This window comes from Onychomys torridus, chromosome 4, assembly GCF_903995425.1.
Source record: "Onychomys torridus chromosome 4, mOncTor1.1, whole genome shotgun sequence".
Classification (NCBI taxonomy): domain Eukaryota; kingdom Metazoa; phylum Chordata; class Mammalia; order Rodentia; family Cricetidae; genus Onychomys; species Onychomys torridus.
In genome coordinates this window covers 6321814-6339804 of record NC_050446.1, presented here as the reverse complement: position 1 = coordinate 6339804, position 17991 = coordinate 6321814, and the positions used below count along the sequence as shown (strand labels likewise).

Here is a 17991-nt window from a genome sequence, read left to right as displayed (position 1 = left end):
GCTTGTAATCCCAATACTTTGAAAGGAGGCAAGAAGATCAGAAAATCAAGGTCATCCTTCATCACATAGCACCGCCCCCCCACTGTAGTAAGACTTTCAAACCAATCAACCAATCACAACTTACTAAATTAATGCAATACAAACAACTTAGACGTTTATAAAGTTAAAAGTTATGGCAGCACTCCTGCCAACCTCTAGAGCAGAGGTTCTGAACCTGTGGGCCGAGACCCCTTTGGGAGTCAAGCGACCCTTTCATAGGGGTCACCTAAGGCCACAGGAAAACACAGACATTTACCTCATGATGCATAGAGGTAGCAAAGTCGCAGTTATGAAGTAGCAGTGAAAATAATCTTATGGTTGGGTGTTCACTACAACATGAGTAACTGTACTAAAGGGTGGCAGCCTTAGGAAGGTCGAGAACCCCTGAGCTAGGGAGTTACCGCTTCAGTTCTGAGTGGACTCTGTCCCACACCTTTTATGTGCATTTACTAACGTGGTGATTATATTAAAGGGGGAGGTAACAGAAAAAGTAGGAGAAAAGAAAGAGAGGTTGGGAGAGAGCTCACTTGGTAAAGCACTGTGTAGAACAAGCCTGGGGACTTGAGCTTAGCCCTCGGAAAATTACCCCGGAAAATCCGAAGTGTCAGGTCCTTGTTTACAACAAGAAAGGGGAAGAGACATCTGGATCCCTGGGGCTCTCTAACCAGCCTGGAGGAACCCCTGCCCCACCAAGAACAAGGCGGGGTTTCCTTCTGGGTCTTTCCTAGGCACCTAACAAGAAGGCAGAGCAGTGAGGTCAGCTGCTCAGCTGTTGGCTCCACACTGACACCAACGTGAGCAGTCCCGAGCACACACTCACACAAAAGCCTCAGTTTTTAAAATTTTAAAGTCCTGGGGCTGGAGAGAGAGCTTATCCGTTAGGAACACTGGCTGCCCTTGCATAGGGCTGGCTTCCTTTCCCAACCACCTGATGGCTCACAACCATCTCTGACTCGGGGTCCAGGGGATCCAATGTCCTCTTCTGACTTCCATGACACCAAAACACAAGAGGTGCACAGACATACATGCAGGCAAAACACCCCTATATATAAAATAAATAATAAAAACAAAATTTTAAGCCGGGCAGGGGTGGTGCACGCCTGTAATCCCAGCACTCGGGAGGCAGAGGCAGGAGGACCTCTGTGAGTTCGAGGACAGCCTGATCTACAGAGCTAGTCCAGAACAGGCTCCAAAGCTACAGAGAAACCCTGTCTCGAAAAACAAAACAAAAAAAATTTTTTAATTATAAATTTTAATTTATTGTATGTGTGTGCGCCTGCTTGTCTGCATGTAAATCAAGTGTGTGCTGGTGCCCTCAGGCCAGGAGAGGGCATCAGAACCCTTGGGATTGCCTGCCTTAGCTTCCCCAGTAGCTGAGATGACAAGCCTGTGCCACCATAATCATCCTGAAATAAACTCAGGTCAGACTCTGGACATTTGAACCAACACTGGTTCCTGAGTCATGCTGAAACTTCTCCCTGAGAAGGGCCATGGTGGTCTCAAAGACCAGGCATTCGCAGACATGTTATCATAATGATCAAAAAAAGGCTTGTTTTTAATCTTTCCTTCTTCTTTTGTACCTTCTTTCTTTTCCTTACATTTTATTTATTTGGGCGGGAGTGGGAGGGATGTGAGAACCCTACAGTGCATGCACATGTGGAGGTCAGAGAACAACTTGCAAGAGTGGATTTTCTCCTACCACGTGGGTCCCAGGGACTAAATTCAGGTCATCAGCCTTGGTGGCAATCGCTATTACCTGCTGAGCCATCTCACCGGCACTGAACTTTTCTTTTAAAATTGTGATCTTCTGATTTTGTGATAGGCTGAGCTGTCTACGTTGTATTAGTGAAATAGAATGCACATGTGAGCCTCTTGAACTCAATATCCATGCTTACTGTAATGTGCACACCTCCTCGGGGCCCTTAAAACTTTAATCAGTGATATGGGCACAGGCTATCTCCTGCCCTTGGCAATGTTGTTTAGGTTTCTTTTTTGTTTGTGTCCTGGTCACTGTTCAATTGCTGTGCAGAGACACCATGACCACAGCAACTCTGTAAAAGAAAGCCTTGAATTGGGGGCTTGCTTACAGTTGCAGAGCTCTAGTCCATTTTCATCATGGCCGGGAGCATGCAGCAGGCATGGAGCTGGAGCAGTAGCTGAGAGCTACAGCCTGATTCACAGAGAGGGGGCAGGGGTGGAAACCGGGATGAAGAAAACCCATCTTTTCCTTCTTTGGTTTTGTTTTTTGAAACAGTCTCAGCCACCCAGCCTGCTTTTGACCTTGACATTTAACTGAGGATAGTCTTGGCCTACTCTATCCACTCTGCTAGCCATGTGTATAGCTTTACTTACCTCTCCATATTCCCCCGCACCCCCTCCCAAGACCGAACCCAGGGCCTTGTGCTTTCTAGGCAAACGCTCTACCACTGAGCTAAATCCCCAACCCCCATTTCTTCTTTTTACTCCTTAGGTCTCCAAGATTCACCAGCATGCCTGCAGCTTATTAATTGCCCCTGCTGTGTAATATTCCACATTGTGAATATTTCATAATATTAAAAAACAAAACAAAACAAAAAAAACCTTGCCAGGCAGTGGTGTTGCACAATTTTAATCCCAGCACTTGGGAGACAGAGGTAGGTAGATCTGAGTTCCAGGATGGCCAGGGCTACATAGAGAAATCCTGTCTCAAAAAACCAAACCAGGAGCTGGAGAGATGGCTCAGAGGTTAAGAGCACCAACTGCCCTTCCAGAGGTCCTGAGTTCAGTTCCCAGCACCCACATGGCGGCTCACAACCATCTGTAATGAGATCTGGCACTCTCTTCTGTGTACATAATAAATAAATAAATCTTTAACAAACAAACAAGAAAACAGACCAAACAAAACTTTTTGTTGTCCTGTTGCCAGACATCTGGACTATTTCCACTTCTGTCTTTAAGCCATGCTGCTGGGAACATCACGTTGCTGGGTCCATCAGAAGGGACTTTTAGGTACCCAGGGTGTTCAATGGAAATTTTTACTATGTTGTTTTCCAAATTGATTGCATAACATGAAGCTCTTCAAACTTGCTTTCTATACTGAAGTGTCCTGAAAATGTCCCAGCCCCCCTTTCCCGGCATGCACACTGACCCCTGTGCTTCATTTTACCAGCCTCTTAGAACACTATGAGCAGGATGTGTCTGTGTTTATTTACCCAGTCTCCTAACAGGCTACTTAGATTGCTTTTGCGTGTGGGTGTGTACATATGTGCATGTCCGTGTGTGTGGAGGTCAAAGGTGAACCACCAGTGCTGTTCTCTGGCTGACCTGGAAGGCTCAGATAGGGTGAGCTAGCCAGAGGGATCTCCCTGTCTTCATACCCCCAGAGTAATCCCAGAGCTGGAGTTACAAACACACGGCCTTGGCAGGTGGTGGTGGTGCACACCTTTCTTTAATCCCAGCACTCGGCAGGCAGAAGCAGGTGGATCTCTGTGAGTTTGAGGTCAGCCTGGTCTACAGAGTGAGTTCCAGGCCAGCCAGGGCTACACAGAGAGATCCTGTCTTGAAAAACCAAAACCAAACCAAACCAACAACAAAAACACATGATATCATGTCTGGCTTACTTGACTATCTCCTCAGCCCTCAAATTGCCTTTAAAAAAAAAAACTTTAATTTTATTTTATGTGTATAGGTGCTTTGCCTGCATATGTCCGTTTACCGCAAAGATGTGCAGGGTCCATGAAGGTCAGAAGAGGGTGTCAGATTCCCGAGGGCTGTGCTGGGAATGGACCCCGGGTCCTTTAGAAGGGTAGCCAGTATTTTTAACTGCTGAGCCATCTCTCCAGTCCCACGTTGCTTCCTTTTAATCACATAAAATAATACAATGAATCCATGGGGTAGGAGGAAGAGAGTTGAGCCAGGGTCTCCCTACGTCGCCCTGGCCAGCCTGGAACTCACTATGTCTACCAGGCTGGCCTCAGATTTCCAACAATCTCCTCTCCTACCTTCTGAAGTGTTGGGCTCAGAGGCCTGCACCACTAGGCCCAGCAGAAGCTACATTCTCAGACCTTCTTCTCTCCATTTTCCGTCAGTAAGGAAATAAAGCAATGTATCAGGTTGCCCAGGGGTTACTACTGGGTCTCAAGGTGGAGGAACCAGAGTTCGAGCCCAGTGATCCCCGCCTCTCAGTCTCCCAATCCGAGGTCTTGGTGTCCTTACGGGGAGAAATGGAGAAACCGGCCAGATTCGGGAGGGCATGCATGGGAGGCTGTTGGAGAGCATCCCTCCTCTCTGGCACCTCCCTGGGGCGGGGCCACCCACAGCCGGAGGCTCCGCCCTCCTGCCTGGCCGGGGCTGTGACGTCGGCGCTAGGACCCCGCGGGCGGGAGCTGCGGCGGGGCCTGGGTGGCCCCGGCAGCGCGGACCCCGGTTCTCGGCTCCCGGCGCCATGTGAGGGGGTTCGGGGCCGCGGGGGGCCTGGCGCTCCCCGGCGGAGGTGAGCGGGCGCAGCGCGGGGGTGGGGGGCCGCTGGGGAGGGCACCCGGGTCTGGGCCTGACCCCGGCGCCCGGAGAGCGCAGCCCCGGAGAGCGCAGCCCCGGGTGCGGCCCTCACCGCAGCCCAGCCTCCGCACGTCCAGCCTGGGGCCGGGCACAGGCTGCCCCCTCCCCAGCGGGGTGAGCCGCTCCCCCCAGGCCCGGCCACTCGGTGCCCGGCTGGACGCCTGGCGCACGCGGGGACTGGAGGGGGCTCCGGGGAGACCCTGTCAGGCTCCGCCCTGTAAACAAACGTGTCTGCGCGGCTCCCTCCGCTTGCTCCGGCGGCCTGCCAGGCGCCTTGCCCCTCTGATCCCTCAGTCTCCGCATCTGTGGAATGGGGAGCAAGAGCACCGACCAGGCCGCGTGGCCAGGAGGATTCTGTAGGCAGGCGATGCTTAGCGTGGCTCTGGGGCATGTTCCGTAATATAGGGGTAGTCCCTGGCTTGGGGTCAAGGGGAGGAGGGTTGTTTGTGGGACAGGCCCGTGCAGGGGCGGGCTTTGAACCCTAAAAGCTAAGGACATCCGCTGGCAGAGCACTTTCAAGCCCTGGGCGCCCTTTGTAACATCTGCATGCAACCTTCCAGTCACCTCAGCAGTTACTAGTTCTTATCGTTCCCATTTCACAGATGAGGAAACTGAGGCTCAGAGAGGTCACATGGCTTGCTCGAGGCCCCCCAGCCAGTAAGTGTGGACCCGACATTCGCACTGGCACCTGACAGACATGCTGTCCTGACCATGGCCTTCTCAGAGCAGGACCGTGACGGGGCTGAGCAGGGGGACCGTGGTCCTGGCTGAGGGCACTGCTCAGGCAAAGGTGGGAAAGTGGGGCGTGGGCCTGGGACCCGGAGTGCCCCGGGTGTCTGGAGCACGGGGCATGCGCAGGACAGGGTAGTAAGCCCAGGCCGGCCCGGGAGCTGCGGCCAGACCCGGGGGCGCTTTGAATGCCGGAGGTGGCGGGGCTGATGGGGACTCCAGCATTCTGGATTCCGGACTCCTGTGCTTGGCCCTAACGGTTTGAGTCCAAGGACCAGCCGCGCCTACTCCCGGTGAGCCTCAGTTTCCCGGACTGCCCGGCGGGGGCAGACGCGAGTCTGGGGTCCCCACGACTGGAGGTGCAGCGACGGCCGGAGAGCCCTGGCCGGGGGAGGGCGGAGGGGACGCCGCGGGGCGGGGCCTGCCCGGCCATGGGCGGGGCCTGCTCGGCCGCGGGGCGGGGCCTGCCCGGCCATGGGCGGGGCCAGGCCTGGCCAATCAGGAGCGGGTGAGTGTGTGGCGCTCTGGCCCGAGGTTTTTAGCTATTCCTGGGGTAGGAGTAAACAGCAGCTAGGTCAGGGGGCGGAGATAGTGGCCGGATCGGGAGGCTCCCGGGAGAGCTCCCCAGCGGGGGTCCCTTCCTGCCTCTTGGGCTGTAGCTGTCGGAGGACGTGGACTGATCCGAATGCTTACGGCCTGCTTACAGGTGGGGAAATGGAAGTGTAGCAGGGCTCGGCCCTGCGTGGGGGAGAGGGTCAGGGATGAGGCCCACAGCCGGTTCGGGCAGGCAGGCCTGTGAAAGGCTGTGACTGCAGCCGCCCTCGGCTGAGACAACTCTACCTCCGAGAGTCACGGCTGTGCCCTTGACCCCAAGATCACACTGGCCAACGACTGAATTCATTGAGTCATGTTCAGAGGTCTGTGTAGGAGAGCTGTTGTGTAGAGGTGAGACCTGTGGTCCATCCGCATCCAGGGCAGGGCCTCCTCCGGCCATAACCCTTTCTGGTGGCTTGCAGGTGTGACCCCACGGCCTTGCTCCCCGGGCCACCTGCAGGACGCTGGCCCCTACCCCTCAGCAGACGCCCGAGAGAGATGAGTGGCAACAAAGTAAGTCTCCCTCGTTTCCTGTCGGCATCTGAGCCTCTGGCAACCTGCTGTGGAGTGGACTCTGTGAAACCCGCCCTGGCCAGGGCACCACCACTCTAACCCACACAGATGCCTGGGTGCAAACCCTGGCTTCAGCCACTGAGCCATTGATCTGGGAGGCTCTTGCCTCTTTCTGGGCCAATTGTCCTATGTCCTAAGCTTGACTTGTCAATGGGAAAGCACTGTGTGAAGGTGCATGCGGAGAAACCGGGTAGGGAGGTGAGCAAAGGCCCTGGGGGAATGGCCATGTTCAAAGTCACAGGACCTGAGTTCCCCATCACGTATTTGTTCATGTTTCCTAAGCTCCTACTATGTGTTTGACACCTCCCCCCAACACCTTTCCCCGGGCTCCCTGGCAGAAGGTGAGATTTGAAAGTGGGGCGTGTGGTTGTAGTGGCATTCTGAGTCTAGGGGAAAGATAACACAGTCCTTTGACAGGGGTGATTTAATACGGAGAATGATCAGTGGCAATGGGGCATGGAGCAGCAGGGAATGGGACTCAATCCCAGCACCCAGGAAGCCAAGGCAGGTGGATCTCTGGAGTCCCAGGCCAGCCTGGTCTACATAACGAATTCCAGTACAGCCTGTACTGTGAATTCCAGTACAGAAAGACCTGTTTCAAAAAATAAACAAACAAAAGAAATGTGGGAATCTCTGACTTGTTATGGTTAGACTTAGAAAGAAAATTTTGTTTGTGACAGGGTCTTGTATATCCCAGGCCGGCCTCACTGTGTAGTCTAGGGACTCCTGATCCTCCTGCCTCCACCTCTGAGTGCTGGGACTCAGGCCTGTACCACCAGGTCCAGTTTATGTAGTGCTGGGAATCAGAACCAGGGCTTCAGGCACACTAGCCGGGCACTCTGTCAGCTGCCACCCCCAGCTGCCAGACATGGGCTTTCTGAATTTCGGCGATGCATGCGAAGTATTCAGTGGGACCTACACTTGGAAGCTTGAGGTTTTGTTCCTTTGCTACCCTGGTGATACTGGGTGGGGCTGATACCCGCAGCTTCCCAAGAGCCCTTCTTGCTGAAAGGAGACAGTTGACACACCGCTGAGTGGGCTGTTGCTGAGATGGCTGATGCCTTTTCTCCCTTCTGATATTTTCTACTTGCAGTGGGTTGATCAGGATGCACCTGATTATTAAATCAGGTGTAAGCCCCAAGGGTTGAGGTGCAGGCCCGGCTGGAGACAGCCCAGCCGTAGCCCACTCACTGTCTACTACATGGCCCTCCAAAGGGGACGCTGCTGGCTTCTGGGTGCTGCTGGTGGCTGAGTGCCCTAGGAGCTAAACTTAAATAAATACTGTGGTCCCAGTAAGAACCAAAGGGTTAGGGGTTCTGCCTTTATTCTGAAGTGTCTCTCCAGCGCCCCCTCCTGAGAAATCTTAAAATGCTTTGGCAAGGAAAAATACTTCAAAGAGCCCAGACGCGTTTTCACCAGGCAAGGAATGAGAAGTGACATGTTCCTTCATATATGTAAGGGATTGCTCCTGGGATCCCTAGGAGACAGAAATTCAAGGGTGTGAGCTCAAGTTCTTCATATGGGATGGCTTAGTAATTGCATATAATTCACACAACACATATAGTTTATCTTCTCTAGATAAGTTATAATGCCTAACCCAATGTGTGCAACCCAAACTGCTGGTGTGATGCCTCCTAATTGCCATCTCAGCACTTAGGAGGCTGACACTGGAGGATCAGTAGATCAAAGCCAGCCTTGATTACATAGTGAGTTGGAGGTGGCACGGGCTATGTGAGCCGATTTCTTTTCTTTCTTTTTGGTTTTTTGTTTTTTTCTGAGACAGGGTTTCTCTTTGTAGTTTTCGAGCCTGTCCTGGAACTTGCTGTATAGAGCAGGCTGGCCTCGAACTCACAGAGATCCACCTGCCTATGCCTTCCGAGTGCTGGGATTAAAGGCATGCACCACCAGCACCCAATGTGAGCTGATTTCTAAACAAACAAACAAAAACTCACAAAATTAGAGACTGATAACAAGACAGGAAGCCTACATATGTTCAGTACTGGTCATTATAGGCTTGACTAGACTGTTGATTGTGGTCTGCTGAATCTACAAACCTGAAAGTGTGTGGAGCCAGCTGTATAGACAGCGTATGGAAAGTTACTATCAATGGACCATCTGGATCTTGTGTTTGAATATCCCTCTCCCCACCTGTGTCTAGGCAGGGGACCTTGTCACTCACATCCAGTTCAGTCCAGAAAGATTTGTTTCCTGTTCTCTGTAGCCCAGGCTAGCATCAAGCTTGCAGCAGTCCCCAGGCCTCAGCCTCCAAAGCACTGGGGGTGTGCAGCACCATGTTGGGCTCTCTTCTTGAGCATCTTCTGCAGGCCTCACCCTGCAGGGACCTGGGGAGCAAGGCTGACCCAGCCTTAGGGCTTAGTTTGGAGGGATAGCAGTTTGCAAGCGACGTGACTAGACTGGATAGTTCAGAGGCAGAGTACTTGTCTCACACATGAGGCCCTAGGTTCGATCCCTAGGGCTGGGGCGGGGGGAGAGACTAAGAAGGAACGAGATAGGCGGAATGCCAGCAGGAGGAGCTTGTACCTGAACTCTTCTGGTCTCGTATGAAGGGCATGGAGGGCTGCAGGCAGGGGGGGTTCCGAGCCTGTTGTGTGTGCCTGAACCCTCAATGGCCTCTTCCATCTCCAGGAGCAGCGGTCAGCAGTGTTTGTGGTCCTCTTGGCTCTCATCACCATCCTCATCCTCTACAGCTCCAACAGTGCCAACGAGGTCTTCCACTACGGCTCCCTGAGGGGCCGCCTGCGTCGGCCTGTCAACCTCAAGAAGTGGAGTTTCTCCAATGCCTACTTCCCTATCCTCGGAAACAAGGTAGAGCAGCTTCTGTGGGGAGTTCCCTGGCTGCTGATAGGCCCCACCTTCCAGCTCTTCTCTCTCTGTGCCGAGAGGAGAGGAAGGATGAGGGGCGTCAGTCAAGATCACGGCCCTTTGCTTATGACAGGATCTTGGACAGATGCTTGACAGTGGGCCTTAGTTCTCATTAAGGTCCTTCCCTTCGTGCTGAAAAGTCTGTCTTGGCCCAGTGAAATGGCTCAGTGTAAAGGTGTTTGCTGCCAAGCCTGATGACCTGAGTTAGATCGAGCTCTGGAATCTACATAGTAGGAGAGAGGAAAAAACAACTCCAGCAAGCTATCCTCTGACCTCCACGCACATGGGAGTATGTTGTGGGATGCCACCCCCCAAACACACAACATACATGTGCACACACAAATGTATTTTAAAATTTAATATCTTCTGTTGCTCCTGAGTCAGACTTTGGTTTTCATGGATCTCTGGGGACGCACCCCGACAAGCTTGGGCGGAGACCCCTGAGGTTCTGGAGACCACAAGAGCGGAAACAATAATGGCTGCCTTTTCTGGAGTAGTACGAGCTGCTCAGTGCTGTTATCTCCCTAGAAGACCTGAGGTGATCACGCAGCTGCGCAGCATGGGAGGGCCAGAGATTTGCCCAGCCCCTGCCAAATTGCAGCTAGACAGAAAAGTCAAGTGACTGGGGCCTGGTGGTTAGGATTCAGCACTCTGGCCTCTACAGACTTGGTTTTGTCAGCCAGTCATGTCTTCCTGGGTACCTCTCTTAGGGTATCTGTGAAATTCATATATTTAGACTGTCTTCCCTTGTTGACTTTTCTTCAGCGCCTTTGTGTTTGGAGGGCCCTTGGCTGTGGACACACCGTCCCTGGAACGACCCATAGTAGGGTTAAAAGGAACGGGGGGCGTAGATGGGGAGAAAGAGGGACCTCGTGAGCGTGGGTGGTTTTAAGGGAAAGGCGTCTGAGAGTGGCCTGTTGATTCTCCCAGCCTGATGGCGGGAGAACTAGATCGAGGAGTGTGTGTCTGGGGGTTGGAGCTTGTTGGAGGTGATAGAAAATGACCTGGTGCTTTGGGAGAAAGTGTTCTTTTTGGGGAGCTGGGCCACACGCAGCTGAGTTCCAGCCAGTCTCCATCTTGTTTCTCAGTGTGCTGCCTCTATTTCTGTCTCAAGTCTTTGTACTTGCTTTTCCTCTGGCCTTGAACATTTTTGCCTAAGTAGTGTGACTCTACAGACTGTTTTGTTTGTTTGTTTTTCAAGATAGGATTTTTCTGTTAACAACCTGGCTGTCTTAGAACTCGCTCTCTAGACCAGGCTGGCCTCGAACTCATAGAGACCTGCCTGCCTCTGCCTCCTGAGTGCGGGGATCAGAGGCAAGTGCCACCACCGCCCTGCTCTAAAGACTGTTCTAAAGAAGCCTCCATTTCCCTGTTTCTGATCACCTCTTTCCATGTTTTTTCCTAATGTGTATTATGCTGTCTGTCTCCCCAACTCTAAGCAGCTATGTTTTGGTTTTGGTTTTTATTATTAATATTGGCATATATTAATTATTTAATGGATTTCTTATGACATCTTCATGATGTATATAATGTATTTTGATCATCTTTATTCTCCTTTATTTTCTCTTCTCCCTTTACCCCAAGCCCTACCCCAGCATCCATCAACTGCCTATAGAGACTCTGGGCGGGGTGGGACCTCTGGGGCCTATGCTGCTCTCTAGGATGGCAAACATCTTGAGGGACAGGAACTGGCTGTCCTTTGTTGCTGGGTCCCCAGATGGTTAGAAATATCCACAGAATACAGAATGAATGTGCTTAGAAAAGTCGAGAGGGTCCCCAGCTCCCGCAGGCCTGGCTGCCTAGCACAGAGCAGCCCTGATAGTGTCCCCCCTTTTTGCCCCACAGACGCTGCCCTCCCGGTGCAACCAGTGTGTGATCATCACCAGCTCCAGCCACCTGCTGGGCACCAAACTGGGCCCTGAGATTGAGCGGGCCGAGTGCACCATCCGCATGAATGATGCTCCTACCACTGGCTACTCGGCAGATGTTGGCAACAAAACCACTTTCCGAGTAGTGGCCCATTCCAGTGTGTTCCGTGTGCTGCGGAGGCCCCAGGAATTTGTCAACCGGACCCCTGAAACCGTGTTTATCTTCTGGGGCCCCCCAAACAAGATGCAGAAGCCGCAGGGCAGCCTCCTGCGTGTCATCCAGCGGGCGGGCCTCGCCTTCCCAAACATGGAGGCCTATGCCGTCTCTCCCACCCGCATGCAGCAGTTTGACGACCTCTTCCGGGGTGAGACGGGCAAGGACAGGTACCAACCAACCTCCCACCTGCCCACTGCAGTCATCCCTGGCCTGATACTCCCAGCATGCACTATGTTGAGGGTGTAGTCACTTCTTGCCACCCTCCTCTGGTCAGGTTCCCCCAGCTCTCCTCAGCTGTTAACGTGGAATGTGGGTTATCTTCAAAATGTTCACCTTGGCCTCACTGCCACCCCCCACCCTCCACCCCTGCTTCCCAGCATCCTCCACTCCAAGGGAACAGGGGCTCCCAGAATGCTCTGCACTGTTACATAGGTATTCCTGGCATCTTTCTAGGTGGTACTCTCCATAGTGTGGCACCTAGAGTCTAGATTGTTCCCAGCATACCTCAGTGTAAGCACACAGGTGCTCCTAGCATGCTCTGTTCTAAGGAAATATCTTTCCCATCATGCTCTTCTCCAACTAATCTCCCTAGAAACCTAGTCAGTCCCCTCCTATATAAATACAATGTGGGCCACATGTAATTTAAAATATTATGGTAGCTATGTCAAAGAAGCTAATGATAATGGCAGTGGATGCATTTAACTTTAATGTTATTTAAACCAATGGGTTCAACATACAGCTTCTATGCGTATATTGGTAGATTTATACCTAATTATTGTTTTTCAAAGATTCATGTGTCTGAACCTTTGGCCTGAGTGTGTCTGTGCACTACTTCATACCTAGTGCCTGAGGAGGTCCTAAAAGGGTGTTCTGTCTCCTGGAACTGTGTGTTAGGATGAGGTGTTTAATTTTGATTGGGCAGGTTAATTAGGTGACCAAAGGGGGCTTCTGATTGCTGGACTTCAATACTTTGATAGCTGGACCTTGTCAGCCTCAGGAGGAGGAAGTGGCCAAATAAGGGAACAGACCTTGGTGGCTAGCTTTAGGACTGTAGTCTGATGGCTTTTAACAAGACAGAGGGAATGGGCAAGGCCTGCCAGGGCCACATGCTCAGGTGGGCTAGTGTCGCTTCAGCTGTTGTAAGGGACAATTTTCAATTTTTATTTTAGGCTCCCAGTTTTCATTGTTAGTGTATTTTTTCTGTGTGTATGCATGCGTGTTCATGTGTGTGTGTGAGTGTGCATACGTATGTGTGCGTATGCATATAGAGGCCAGAGGTTGAGGTCAGATGTTTTCCTGGCTCACTCTCTACCTTATATGCCGAGGCAGAGTCTCTCACTTGAACCCAGTACTCACTGATCTGGCTAGGGGATCCCTTGTGTCTCCTTCCTGGGCACTTGAATTACAAATGGGCCACCACGCCTACCTGGGATTGTGTGGGTGCGTGGACGTATGCCCTGATGTTTGCACAGTGCAGGCTTTACCCTCCCCAGCCCTGTTGCTAGTGTGTGTGTGTTTTAAAAATGGTTAGTTTTTAATGTGTTGACTCTTAACCTCACCAGTTGAAGGAGCTTTTTGTAGGTTCTTTGGGTTTTTCACACATTAATAATCATGTTATATGGAGATACTGTTGTCTTTCTAGGTTGAGTTTGGGGCCACACATTGTAGTGCCCCCTTCTGTTTTGTGGGTGAGGTTGTACAGAATGGATATCATTTGCTGTGAAACTCTCTGGGTCTGTAGAGCCCCTTTGTAGAAGATGTTTAGTTTTTTTAGTTTTTATTTCTAGGGGTGGAACTCGGGGCCCAAAGCATGATAAGCACACATTCTACTATGAAAGCTGCACCCCAGGCCCCGGAATTACTGGGTTCATTTTCTTTAATACTATGGAGTGTTCAGGCAACCTCATTCATCGTGGGGAGTTCGTAGGTTTTAAGGAGTTGGCCATTTCATGTCAGGTATCGGATTTATATCTATAGTATTTGTGGGTTCCCTTAGCATCCATAAGGAAGTGTGGTCATTTCTTTTATTCCTGTCTTGGGCAGTTTTGTGTCATCTTTCTTTGTCACACTTGTTACAGGTGTGCTTTTTTCAATGTGTCAAAGCACCACTTCCCACCAAATATGTGGAAAATAGTTTCAACTTAAGGTGTACTTAGGGCTGGAGGGATGGTTCATTCAGTGGTTAAGAGCACCTGCACTCTTCCAGAGGACTTGAGTTTGGTTCCCAGCACCCACACCAGGACAGACTGCTCACAGCTACCTGTAACTCCAGTTCCAGGTGATATGATGCCCTCTGCTGGCCCCCATGAACACTGCATTCATATGGTGTATCACACAGACCTTTTTGAGGCCAGCCTGGTTTACATAGCAAGTTCAGGACAGCCAGGGCTACATAGAGAGAACTCTGTCTCGAAAAACATAAACATAAAACTATATATATGTATATATATTTTAATCAACATCAAAACACTATGAATGACATAGTCTACATTCTGCTTTTCATGCTATCCAAGGGCTCCAGTTCACATTTGACATAACATCTCTCAGACATATCGAGTGCTTACTAAGCCACATGTAGCTGGTGGCTGCTGTAGCCCCAGGGTGTGGGCTGTCCTTTATGCCTTGCTCTGTCGTCACCTCAGCATCATCTAGTATCCCCATAGGAGTTTGGTCCCAGAGGATACACAGCTGCTGCTAGCATGCTTTGTGGTCATGGTTACTCGTGGTCTGCACTGTTGAATTATTAGCCTCTTGAGTTCATGACCTGTTTGCATTGTGCCCTTCCCCTTCCCCAGCCTGAGTGCTCCCACAGTGGGTGGTACACAAGTCTGATGTGAGGCAGAGCCTGGAGAGACAGTGGTAGAGCTTCTGGGAGCCTCTGTGGGGGTTGGCCATTTCTCCCTGCCTGCTCCCTATCCCTGCCTGCATGCCCCTTCACTGAGACTCCTCTCTGCCCCCAGGGAAAAGTCCCATTCCTGGTTGAGCACGGGCTGGTTTACCATGGTGATTGCGGTGGAATTGTGTGACCGTGTGCACGTGTATGGTATGGTCCCTCCTGACTACTGCAGGTGAGCTTCTCCGACCGGTACCCCCGAGAGCCATACCCAATAACTGATGACAGGGTGTAGCTGGGAGGTCTGGGGACATTGCTGAGGGTCCGGCTGAGGCCTCTGTGGATAAATTCATGCTGTTGTGTAGAGGTGGGTACTGAGTATATGAGAATTCCATGGAGTGCTAATCATGCTTTATTGAGGGCCGACCATGCACCAAGCATCATTTCCTCACACAAGGCCAGGATACTGTCCTCCCCATTTATGAGTGCAAATTGAGGAGGGTGTTTAGTGAGGGGACCCAAGGAAGGTCTCAGAAACTATAAGGGGTACCAGGCCTCCGAGCCCACAGTTCTTGACCACTGCTGCTCTGTTGGGGAAAGAAAAAAGTTCCTTTTTTTTTTTTTTTAAAGAAGCTTGATGGTTCCACAAACTTAGTCCACCATATACCCACTTTATAGATGGGAAAACTGAGGCTTGAGGATTTATTCCACTGAGACTCTAGAATAGGAGAGGGGTGGAAATAGAAAGACTCCTTACAGGTGCCCATCTTGCCCCCATGCCCCTGACTCCTCTGTCTGCTGTGCCCAGCCAGCGGCCCCGCCTGCAGCGCATGCCATACCACTACTATGAGCCCAAGGGGCCCGATGAGTGTGTCACGTACATCCAGAATGAGCACAGCCGTAAGGGCAATCACCACCGCTTCATCACCGAGAAGAGGGTCTTCTCGTCCTGGGCCCAGCTCTACGGCATCACCTTCTCCCATCCCTCCTGGACCTAGCCATGCTGTCCTTACATCCTCGGAGAGATACAGGCAAAGTAGCTTTGGGCTCAACCATCTGATCGTGACCATCTTCCAGCCAGTTTGGGCTGGCTGGAGTATTTCCCAGTCAATCAAATCAGGGCCTTGATGAGGGTTTTTCCTCCAGCCAATCAGGGCTGGAGTTATCTCTTGGCCAATCAGGGATTTGGAATTCTGTATGGTTTAATCGGGTATCGGGGTCTTTCTTGTCTAGTCAGGGTCTGAGCATCGTCAGTCAGGGTATAGGGGTCTTTCTGAGTCAGTCTAAGGCTTAGGTCATGTCCTTTCCTGTAAGGCCTTGCATCAGAGCCCCAGGAATGGACCCCAGATCATTCCCTCCTTAGCTGGGACAAAGAGGTCTGTCCCAAGGATTTGGCCCACAGTTCCAGAATCAGAGATACCGTATGGGGTAGGAGCTGCCAGGAGGCCAGGCCAGAGAATTTGTGGAGTTCTGGAAATGGTGGGAGGCCTGTGTCCAGGTCCTGGCTTCTTCCTGAGTGACCTTGGACAAACCCTCCTCTCTTTCTGGCATGCTATGATGAGATCACATTCCTGTGTGCAGACAGACTCTCACTCTCCATTGTACTTCAGTGTAAATTCCCCCAGCTGTCACCCCTCACTGGGGGACTCAGCTCCCTGGAGATGGGGAGCCTGGGGTACCCTTCCCCTCCTCCTGGAAACTTTAGGGTATTTTTGTGTAAATACCCCTGTGGTTGAGGAACTCGGGCAGATGTGGGACAATCACACAGCTGTTTTCTTAGCAGCTATCAGTCCAGCTGCCATTAGCCTGGCTCCTATCGGCCAGGCGTCTCTTCCTACCCTGCAGCAGGAGAGTGGTCCCTGCTGCCCGAGGAGCCTTTGGGATTGAAAAAGGGTACCCCGCCACACCAGGACAGCCTTTGTTTAGAGATGCTGAGGGTTTGGGGGAGAAGTGTCTCCCTCCGAGTTTGGGATGGGAATAGAGAGACGGAAGCTGGGTTACCTGGGTTCTGTCCCCTGCTCAAGCACTTTATTAAAGTTGGGGCTGGGTGGGGTGTGTTTAACACCCCCCCCCCCAATTCCATAGCCTTCGAGGGAAGGGCTTCCAAAAGGAGGCTGTGGATTGCGGGGTAGGGGCTGGCCAGCTGTGAGTCCTTGCACACTGAGGTAATAGGGGGGCAGCGACAGTCCCAGATCTGGTTTTGTAATGATTTATACAGAAATAAACACACGTAAGCCCCAGCTCAGTGTTCTGTGTCTCGAGTGCATTTTTGCGTGTGCTATCCCTCTCAGCTGGGAATATCCTAAGGACCGGCCTGTAGCCTTTGGGTTAGGAGCTTGCATCAAGTTGAAGCCTCAGAGAACAGCTGGAGAAGGAGTATAGGGAGAGAGCAATGGTCTGGGACCAGAAGTCAGCACTGGGACTTGGGGCCTGAGGGCAGGAAAAAGGACCTTCCAGGTAGAGTGAGCTTGGCAGGTTGTAAACGTGGCTGCCAGCCTCTTAGTGCGAGTGTTGTTTACTCCAGATGGGCAGGAGGTGAAGGGTCCCTGACTCCAGAGGAGATTACAGCCTGTTGGAGCAGATAAGATCCCCTTGGGAGCCAGGCCTAACAAAGGGTGACTGTGTGTAAGACAAGTACAGGCTGCAGAGGGGCTAAGAAAGAGCTGTCCTGGGCTCCGGGCCAGGCAAGATGGTGGGCCGCCAGGGCGGGGAGCAAGAGAGACACCTAGCTTTGTTCCTTGTCCGTGTGGTCCATCAATCATCAGGTGCCCAAAACCATATGGTGGCCTCCGTGAAACAATGTCAGCCAGGACCTGTAACTCCAGCAACAGTAAAGAGTGGTAAGGCAGGGGTCAGGGCCAGATGGCCAGCAGCCAGGACTGCCCATCTGACGCCGGCAAAGGCTTGGTGCTTGTCTGCCACCTTCAGTGGGGCAGCAGCAGGCAAGGCTAGGTGGCAGGGCCAGTAGCTAAGCAACCACTGTGATGCAGGCAGCGGCAAGGGGACTGGAGAAGCAGAGACTTCTGACACTATCATAATAGGGTGTCTTGAACCCTGGTGGGCCTGAGACACAGCACACTTCCAGCTCCATGTAGAGGCTTCTGGTAAAACGATCCTGTCAAGTGTGCCTGGGTAGAATTTCTCCCATAAAACTGGCACCTCTGCACACCTACAGGTGGGTATGAAGAGGATGTCAGATGCTGAATATGGATCTGGTACTGGGAGGTCAGTTGAGCTGAGGGCTGGAGGTCCCAGGGCCTGCTCCCCCCAGTCGCAATTCTCACCTCAGGTGGAACACGTTGGAAACTTGCTGGTTTCTGAAGCCCACTTCTCCACAGCTCTAAATCTTCCATGGATCCCCACTCATTCCCAGGCCGGGAGCAAACCTCCCTCATTTGGCATTTGAGGTTTCCGCCTATGACTATGTCTGCACTCGGGAGGGGGGGGGGGGGGGGGGGGGGTTGGGGGGGTAAGGGGGGTGTCGTCTGTGAAGCCATGCTGCCTGTCTCCTCTGCCAGAGGCCCTAGCCTTCCTGCCTCTGATTGCGGCTCACCTAAAGCATCTGCAGAGCCTTTCCCTCTGTTCTCGGCTTCCTATCCAGATGTTTCCTGCGGATGTTGGTGGTTGTGCTCCACCAGTCCACTTGGGGCGTGCCCACTCCCATCCCCTCTCAGTACTAACCCACACTGATCCAGCTGTGGGCCTCAGTATGGCTGGTC

The 17991-nt window shown here is 52.1% G+C and overlaps 1 protein-coding gene across 4 annotated transcripts; it reads left to right on the top strand.

Annotated features, from left to right (window-relative positions):
* The first annotated feature begins 4354 nt into the window (after positions 1 to 4354).
* Positions 4355 to 16518, top strand: St6galnac6 (ST6 N-acetylgalactosaminide alpha-2,6-sialyltransferase 6). 4 transcript variants are annotated; one of them, XM_036184518.1, is made up of 7 exons: positions 4355 to 4510; positions 5178 to 5232; positions 6321 to 6411; positions 9118 to 9297; positions 11200 to 11606; positions 14400 to 14507; positions 15081 to 16518. In XM_036184518.1, exons 2-7 carry the CDS (start codon positions 5207 to 5209, stop codon positions 15268 to 15270), a joined length of 1002 nt encoding a protein of 333 aa, XP_036040411.1. In that variant the 5' UTR covers positions 4355 to 4510; positions 5178 to 5206; the 3' UTR covers positions 15271 to 16518. The 4 variants fall into 4 exon arrangements, with proteins under 4 accessions (XP_036040411.1, XP_036040412.1, XP_036040413.1 ...); XM_036184519.1 differs by having other exon boundaries at positions 5178 to 5365; XM_036184520.1 differs by lacking the exons at positions 4355 to 4510; positions 6321 to 6411 and having other exon boundaries at positions 5214 to 5232.
* The last annotated feature ends 1473 nt before the right edge of the window (positions 16519 to 17991 follow it).